The following is a 9281-nucleotide window of genomic DNA, read 5'->3' on the forward strand; positions in this document are numbered from 1 at the left end:
ATTAGATAAGTCAGTTTCTAGAATTTATTTTAGATGAACTTTTTTTTAAGCAAGTGTCTTTCTTCCCCATTATTTTAACATATTTCTCCTACAGTCTTTCTTCTCCCACTCTACAACATGGCTGCAGATGTTGAACCTGGCCTTCATTCCAAAGCAGCAGGAGTTCAAGTCTCTGAACTCATTAACACACAATATTACCTCCCACACCCAATCCGCGTTGCATTGCTCTCAGAGAGACAGAGAGTTCTCCTTTGTTACTTTATTAAATATACACCAACTGCCCTGAGCTGGACTTAAAGCGACGGGGCAACAGAAAACAGATGCCTGTGTAGTGAATCCGCATCCCTGTTAATCCTTCACTGCTGGTCCTGAGAGGAAACAGAAAACAAGTAGCCTGAGGTGTGCATGTGCGACAGACGGCTAGACAACAAGAGCGCTTCTCGCACGCCAAGCCATGCTCACCTTCACCGGGCGGCCGTGAGTCAAATACGGCAACTTGAAGTCGTTCTGGCAGTTAGCGTAGCCCATGCCCAGACCCAAACCGGAGCCAAACGAGACGGGCCATGTGCGTCCTGTGGGGCGAACAAAACGCTCATTCATTAGGCAGACGAGGAGAGCCTGCTTCTCTTTACTGCCACGACTTACGTTTAAAGAAAATGAGCGAGAAGAAGATGCCCGCACCAAGGCCTGTTGCTGCAAAGGAGAAGACAGACAGCATTATGAGCACTTCCTACCTAAAACTGTCTTGCATACACCATCCATCCATCCATTTTCTACCGCTTGTCCCTTTTGGAGTCGCGGGTGGTGCTGGAGCCTATCTCAGCTGCATTCGGGCGGAAGGCGGGGTACACCCTGGACAAGTCACAACCTCATCGCAGGGCCAACACAGATAGACAGACAACATTCACACTCACATTCACACACAAATATCGAAAATATATACTGTTGAAATAGGTTTTTTGACAAAACTTTAAAAAAAAAAAATGAGGTGAACTATAACTTGGATAAAGGAATAATAAATTATAAACTTCTGTTGCAGGGAGAAATAATGGCCAAGCTTGCATACATGTGCATTTAGAACTCCCAAAAACATAGAAGGAAATCTCTTACAGTCAATGAAAGCTTTTGACACAATTCCAAAAAGTGAAAGTTTGTAAAACAAGAATGAAGTTGGGGTATTTCTAGTGGACAGTGAATTTATACAAGCTGTACCTTGACTACTCAAAGTGTATCCCAAGTTTCACCTTGGTTCTCAGACACCCCAGTGTTCTCCGCAAAATAATCCATCACAGGCCCAAACAAAGTTGTGACAGAGAATGCCAGGACTTTTATAGGAGGTGAGAAACATTACATTCAAAAAATAAATCGTAGCAAAGTACAAAGGTGGCGTCCATGTTATTGCTCTTTTCGCTCCAACAATAGTGAAGTGAAGTGAATTATATTTATATAGTTCCTTTTTTGTAGTGTCTCAAAGTGTTTTACACACTGAAACCCATTGTCTACATCTTTAGATAGATAGATAGATAGTACTTTATTGATTCCTTCAGGAGAGTTCCCTCAGGAAAATTAAAAGTAAGCTACATTTAAACCAGTGTGGCTGGCACTGGTTAGAGGTGGGTAGAGTGTCTTGCCCCAGGACACAACGGCAGTGACTAGGATAACAGAAGCGGGACTCAAACCTGGAACCCTCAAGTTGCTGGCACTGCCGCTCTACCAACCGAGCCACGCCACCCCAATAGTCATCAATAAAAAGGTAAAATTTATATAAAATGCTCATTTGTACATTTCTGTTGTATTTAATATGTATTGCCTATTTCACGTTTAATGCATGTACAACTACAGTTACATTGCTAAGCAGTTATGATCAGATTATAGGGGTGACCCAGATCTCTGAAGTCAGGACATTTTTTAAAGATTTCGTGTCGTTGCTCTCTCTGAGTTGTTTTTATAAAATGTGTTTTTTTTTCATATTTTTGGGTGTCTGGGACTGATTAACTGGCTTTGCGTTATTTCTCATGGGAAAAAATGCTTTGGTTTTAAACCTGTTAGATTTATTTAGGACATTGCACATTAATGAACATTATGATGTACATACTGTAAAAGAACCAGATTGTAGCATAGTTGCTCATTTACATCTGCAGTTCCCCACACCAGTGTGGGTACAACTGGGAGCAACGTGGGTGAAGTGACTAAGATGGCAGGAGTTGGATTTGTACCAGGAACCTTCATGTTTCTGGACAACCGCCCTACCATCGGAGCCATTACGGCCTTCTAATTTGCTTTGCCAAAATGTATACCCAAAGCTAGGATGTGAGTATTTTACTCAGATATCTTCACATATATTGTCCTAACTTGGATTTATTTTGGCATCTTTAATGCACAAAATGTATAAAATCTTTCAATTTTTCTGTATGCGGTCCTCGGTGGGAAAAGGGTCCGGAGGGTGTGTGGAGGTTAAACGGTGCTACGCGTAGCTAAGAATTATGCTCCTGTGGGGTCAATGCCATGTGACATACAGTTGGGCAGTGGCACACAAATCGCCAACGCTTGTTTTGTCTCCGTCTGAAGAGGTACTTGAGGAATTATGTGTTTGTATGCGGAGCTTCACCTTGCTGCAGGCCACACCACACCCAATGGCAGAACAGCAAGTACAGAAAACATAAAACCAGCGATTTGGGCCCCTCTTGACTCTTAATTGGATTCAGAGAGCTATGCAGCATGACCAATGCACTTCAACCAGAACCCTCCGACTGTTTTCGATTACACAGCTTTAGAAACGTCAAATACGACAAGCTCATCTTCATTTATCAGTCCAGATCAGCACTAAACCATATGCATTTGCTTTCATACAAATATTTTGTTCAACTTAAGACCCAATGTTTCTTGCTCTTTGTTTGAGGGAACACTGCATGTCCTTTGGAATCAACTTGTCCTCCAGTGGGCATAATGAAAAGATTTGTATGGCAATAGAACAGCTACAGGCAGCAAGGCTGAAAATCCTCACCAAGCTCAAAGCGTCCTTTTTTGGAATATTTGTTTATTCTTTGACAAAATTCTACCCACTACCTTTTTAATCACATGGATTGTTGACACATACAAAAAAAAAGCTTACCAGTGGTTACAGAACACTATGTTGCAAGTAACCAAACTAAATGTTAGCAACACCACAACAAGATTATCATTTTCACATAAATGGTGGATGGTTGGTGTGGTCTCAAACACTGTTAATCAGCTTGGCAAATGACATTAGATTCACCATAAACAAGCTTTAACAATTGCCTTTAGCAGAACATATGCTGCAGAGCTGCTTCGGCCACGAGAGGCACTTTTGCACAGCTGGCAGTTTGCTAGACTGAGCTCAAAGAATGCAGATGTTTTCCTCCCGGCAAGAAGCACATTTTATTGTGCCGACGGTGGCGTCACGCAGAGTCAAGTGGATTGTTTGCCAGTCTAAGTATTTTGCCATTTTCCATTAGTCTCAGCTTGGATCACGTTTTGACTTTTTGTTCTCCTTCCACATCGCCCTTGCTAGCCTCTTTATGTAGCTGGTCCTTGCCTCGGCGCTAAGTGAAACTAGTTTGGCGTCCTTTACAAGAAAACTGTTAAACAACAGGACGTCGAGGAGATATGACCGTTAGACATTTCATAGGCCAAGAGTTTATTAAAGCACTTCTCTTTCAGGAAGAATGGATGATTCATTCTTATGATATTTATGTCAGACTCACATGTGGGCAAATTCCAAAGTACTGCATATGAAATTAAATAGTGGAACTTTTAAGATCAAACACAATGTGGGTTAAACTCATGTTTGTTAAGAACTGGTGCCATCAAAATGACTTTGCTATTGTTATACAGTAAGTGTAAAAAATAAGTTAAAAACAGTATAATATTAATATATGGGTTGGTTTGTTTTTCCTGGAGGAGATTACAGTTTTGGCCATTCAGTCTTTTTTTTTTGCTGAGCAAAAAAGCAAGCTGGACAACTTGGTACTATTTCTTGTCTTGCAAGATTTGCTAATGGTGTTCAAAATTTTGTTTCCCATAGGAAATAAAGACAGAAATAAATCTGCTCCAAACAAATAATTCCAAAACACATTTATCAAGAATAATTACACTTTAGATGCAGAAAACATAAATGACACATACAATGTGTAAATCAACAAATTTACCCTTACTAAAGACTCTTGTTGGCAATGAGCTGCCACCTTTGTACTTTGCTATTAGTTATTTCTTGAATCAAATAGTGTTTCTTGTCTTCTTTTTTAAAGTGCTGCCTATTGAACATTCCCACGGTAAAATAGGAATGTAAAATGTAAGTATAGCTGTATTTATTCATTTAAACATCTAAAACCAGACATGTAAAGCTGGGGTGACAGTTATATAAACTTTTGTTAAAATATGAGACCTCGACTCTCGTAATGTTTAGCGACCTCTGTGCTCTTCACTCCTCTCTTTACCCTGAAAAAGAGCCTCATATTTGACCATTGCAGATGGCTTCGTGCCCGGAGCTTTTTAAAACCTGACATATTTTCTTTAAATTTTTTCATGTAAATAGGTTGAATTAAAGGTGACATTTGCAACTTCCTCAGTTACATTTTTCAAAGCAAATAATATAACAAGAACACCACCGGCTAGCTTATGTTACAATTAGTGGTTTAACAGAACACATTTGTTTGACAATTGTTTATATTTTTCACAATTACAAAGTTTATGTAACAAGTTTTACTGGCCCAAATAAAACAATTGGTGTTTACGGCGGTCACTCACACGGTCTTGACACCACGTACGCGCAGGGAGTGCGTGCACACATACTGCCATGGCCAAAAATATTGGCACCCCTGCATTTCTGTCAGATAACGCACCACTTCTCCCAGAAAATTGTTGAAATTACAAATGCTTTGGTATCCACATGTATATATATTTTGTTTGCATTGGAACAAAAAAAAAAAAAAAAAAAGAATCCAAATCTGATATTAATTTACACAGAACTCCAAAAATGGACTGGACAAAATAATTGGCACTTTTTCAAAATTGTAAGAAATAGTTGTGATGCTCCTTTAATTTGTAATTCAACTCACCTGTAGCAAGTAACAGGTGCTGGCAATGTATAAATCACACATGCAGCCAGTTTAAATGGAGAAAAGTTTACTCAACTTTTGTGTTGTGTGTACCACACTGAGCATGGGGAAAAACTCTGTAGCTAACTTCCCTGGACGTGGACGGAAGACAAAAATTGATGAAAGACTGCAAGGAAGGGTTGTTAGAATTGTGGATAAAGAACCTCAATCCACTTCCAAACAAATTCATGCTGACCTGCACACACAGGGTACAACAGTGTCAGCTCACACTATCCGTCGCCATCTCAATGAAAAGGGATACTACGGTAGGAGACCCAGGAGGACCCCGCTGCTGACAGAGACATAAAAAAGCGAGACTGGAATTTGCTAAAACTTACCCGAGGAAGCCAAAATCCTTCTGGGAGAACATCCTGTGGACAGATGAGACTAAAGTGGAGCTTTTTGGTAAAGCACATCATCACACGGTTTACAGAAAACAAATTGAGGCCTTCAAAAAAAAGAACACCATTCCTACAATCAAACATGGTGGAGGTTCACTGATGTTTTGTGGTTGCTTTGCTGTTTCTGGTACCGGATGCCTTGACTGTGTGCATGGCATCATGAAATCTGAGGACTAATAAATAATTTTGGGGCATAATGTAGGGCCCAGTGTCAGAAAGCTGGGTCTCCGTCAGAGGTCATGGGTCTTCGAGCAGGACAACGACCCAAAGCATACTTCAAAAAGCACACAAAAATGGCTTAAGACAAAGCGGTGGAGAGTTCTGAAGTGGCCATCAATGAGTCCAGATATAAATCTTATAGAACATCTGTGCAGAGATCTGAAAACAGCAGTTGGGAGAAGGCACCCTTCAAATCTGAGAGACCTGAAGCAGTTTGCAAAACAAGAGTGGTCCAAAATTCCAGTAGCAAGGTGTAAGAAGCTCATTGATGGTTACAGGAAGCGATTGATTTCAGTTATTTTTTCCAAAGGGTGTGCTACCAAATATTAAGTTGAGGGTGCTAATAATTTTGTCTAGTCCATTTTTGGAGTTCTGTGTAAAATAATATCAGATTTGGCATTTTTATTTTTATTTTGGGAGGAGGGGGGGGTGTGTTGTTCCAATGCAAACAAAATAAATAAACATGTGAATACCAAAGCATTTGTAATTTCCACAATTTTCTGGGAGAAGTGGTGCATTATCTGACAGAAATGCAGGGGTGCCAATATTTTTGGCCATGACTAATTTACAGTCATGTTGTTATGACAAAATATACATTCACTGCCAGCTAATGCTAGCTATCCAAACTGCTATTGTTAGCCAACAACTACGTACGCACATAATTAAGTCATTACGTATGAAAAGCCGTAAGAGGGCGGGATATAAATACATTGAAAAGTTAGCTGCCTCCAGGCACCTGTGTAAATGTTGTAAACAGCCCCTCTCAGTGTTATCATAAGTCTTATTAACATGTGCAGGGTTCTTGTTTTATGGCAGGCTACTCAACGTTAAAGGTGCATTACCGCCATCTGTTGGATTGGAGTGTGAACCAGAGTTCCCTCTCTTTGCCCTCCCTCACATAAGTACATACATAAATACCTTCTCTACAAAATTAAATTCCATTAACCTCTCTTTTCTAGAAACTTCACTAAAATGTTCTGGTTGCTGCTTAGTACCCCTTTTAGAGTACACTCCTTCTGTCCATGTCTTCTAACTTCCTCTCTTAGTTTTCTCCTTTCTCTACTGTATTTCCCTCAATGAATGATTGCATGTTTCACTGACTCTACCTCTTTGCAGCTGTCACATAATGTTGCTGGGTGTTTCCTTAAAATGTGCAGTGTCTTATTTAGTCTGGTGTGTCCTAATCAAATACATGATGAAATTATTTCCTCTTTTGTGCTACCCCCTTTTTTCAGGGTTGAATGAGTAGTTTTCTTCTACTCACCCCACTGCTGCTTCATCGTGACACATTCCTCGCTGTTGCCCTCATGTGGGGTGGCGGAAGTACTGCATAAATGAGCAACCCCAGTTTAAATGCCTACTTGGGTGATGATGACCATCATAATACACTAACATATACGGATATGGCCCGCAGGCCGCCAGTTGAATAGGCCTGATTTACAGTTTCCAATTAACCTAACATGCATATTTATGGCATGTGGGAGGAAACTGAAGTTCCCAGAGAAAACCCACACACGCACAGTGACAACATGCTCACTCCACACAGAGACGTCCAAACGTTATAGTCGGTAATTACTGACAATATAATTTGTGTCGTTTACACAAGCTTAAACCAGAAATGCATTAATTAACTTGAAATACCTTTCTTTTCAAATTTCTCTCCTTACTTTTGCCGAGTGACAAGTTGTTGCGTTCCTAACAGGCGATGCACGTTTTTTTTTTTTTTATAAATAAAGCATAGAGGAATTTTTTTATGGTATTTGAGATGTTTTTCAAACATATTATGGCCAGTAGTATGTTTGTAAATAATTGACTATATACACAGTATATCAATTCCTCTTCTCTCTTCTCTTCTACCAATGATTGTCACACACACACACACACTAATTATTCTCTGCATTTGACCTATCACCCTTGATCACTCCCTGGGAGGTGAGGGGAACAGTGAGCAGCAGCAGTGGCCGCGCCCGGGAATCATTTTTGGTGCTTTAACCCCCAATTCCAACCCTTGATGCTGAGTGCCAAGCAGGGAGGTAATGGGTCCCATTTTTATACAATATAGTGCTTGTTTTCAGGTTAAAAAAAAATGTTATGGGAAAAAAGGAAAAAATATATTTTACAGGTGTGGCGGCACGATGTAGGGGAAACTCTGGAGTAACCCTAATAATTGATGTTTTTCAACTATTTATCCATTTAATATTAATATTTTATATTTTATATCTATTTAAATGATATTACCGTATTTTTCGGACTATAAGTCGCAGTTTTTTTCATAGTTTGGCCGGGGGTGCGACTTATACTCAGGAGCGACTTATGTGTGAAATATTAACACATTACCGTAAAATATCAAATAATATTATTTAGCTCATTCACGTAAGAGACGAGACGTATAAGATTTCATGGGATTTAGCGATTAGGAGTGACAGATTGTTTGGTAAACGTATAGCATGTTCTATATCAGGGGTCACCAACGCGGTGCCCGCGGGCATCAGGTTGCCCGTAAGGACCAGAGGAGTCGCCCGCTGACCTGTTCTAAAAATAGCTCAAATAGCAGCACTTACCAGTGAGCTACCTCTATTTTTTTAAATGTTATTTATTTACTAGCAAGCTGGTCTCGCTTTGCTCGACCTTTTTAATTCTAAGAGAGACAAAACTCAAATAGAATTTGAAAATCCAAGAAAATATTTTAAAAACTTGGTCTTCACTTGTTTAAATAAATTAATTAATTTTTTTACTTTGCTTCTTATAACTTTCAGAAAGACAATTTTAGAGAAAAAATACAGCCTTAAAAATGATTTTAGGATTTTTAAACACATATACCTTTTTACCTTTTAAATTCCTTCCTCTTCTTTCCTGACAATTTAAATCAATGTTCAAGTAAATGTATTTTTTTTATTGTAAAGAATAATAAATACATTTTAATTTAATTCTTCATTTTAGCTTCTGTTTTTCGACGAATAATATTTGTGAAATATTTCTTCAAACTTATTATGATTAAAATTCAAAAAAGATTATTCTGGCAAATCTAGAAAATCTGTGGAATCAAATTTAAATCTTATTTCAAAGTCTTTTGAATTGCTTTTAAAATTTTTGTCCTGGAAAATCTAGAAGAAATAATGATTTGTCTTTGTTAGAAATATAGCTTGGTCCAATGTGTTATATATTCTAACAAAGTGCAGATTGGATTTTAACCTATTTAAAACAGTCATAAAAATTCTAAAATTAATCTTAATCAGGAAAAATTAATAATGATGTTCCAAAATTATTTTTTAAATTGTTTCAAAAAGATTCGAATTAGCTAGTTTTTCTCTTCTTTTCTTCGGTTGAATTTTGAATTTTAAAGAGTCGAAATTGAAGATAAACTATGTTTCAAAATGTAATTTTCATTTTTTTTTCGTGTTTTCTCCTCTTTTATAAAAATGTTAGTGGCTAGCTAGTTAAAATGGGACATTGTGATTTCACAAGACTGTCTTAGAAGTAATCATTTGAAAATGTTCAATTTGAAAAATGTGCACTTACAGAAAATATAAAAATAAAGTGTTGC

General features: G+C 38.3%; 1 protein-coding gene across 1 annotated transcript in view; it reads right to left on the bottom strand.

Annotated features, from left to right (window-relative positions):
* Window positions 1–244: 244 nt before the first annotated feature.
* Window positions 245–9281, bottom strand: part of micos10 (mitochondrial contact site and cristae organizing system subunit 10) — a 16502-nt gene continuing 7465 nt past the window's right edge. Inside the window, exons 2-4 of the mRNA XM_061932545.1 lie at window positions 646–693; window positions 463–572; window positions 245–368 (exon numbers count right to left, since the gene is read on the bottom strand). Coding sequence (XP_061788529.1) covers window positions 357–368; window positions 463–572; window positions 646–693 — 170 coding nt within the window. The 3' untranslated portion in view covers window positions 245–356. The remainder of the gene's footprint in view (window positions 369–462; window positions 573–645; window positions 694–9281) is intronic.

This window comes from Nerophis lumbriciformis, linkage group LG38, assembly GCF_033978685.3.
Source record: "Nerophis lumbriciformis linkage group LG38, RoL_Nlum_v2.1, whole genome shotgun sequence".
Taxonomy (NCBI): Eukaryota; Metazoa; Chordata; class Actinopteri; order Syngnathiformes; family Syngnathidae; genus Nerophis; species Nerophis lumbriciformis.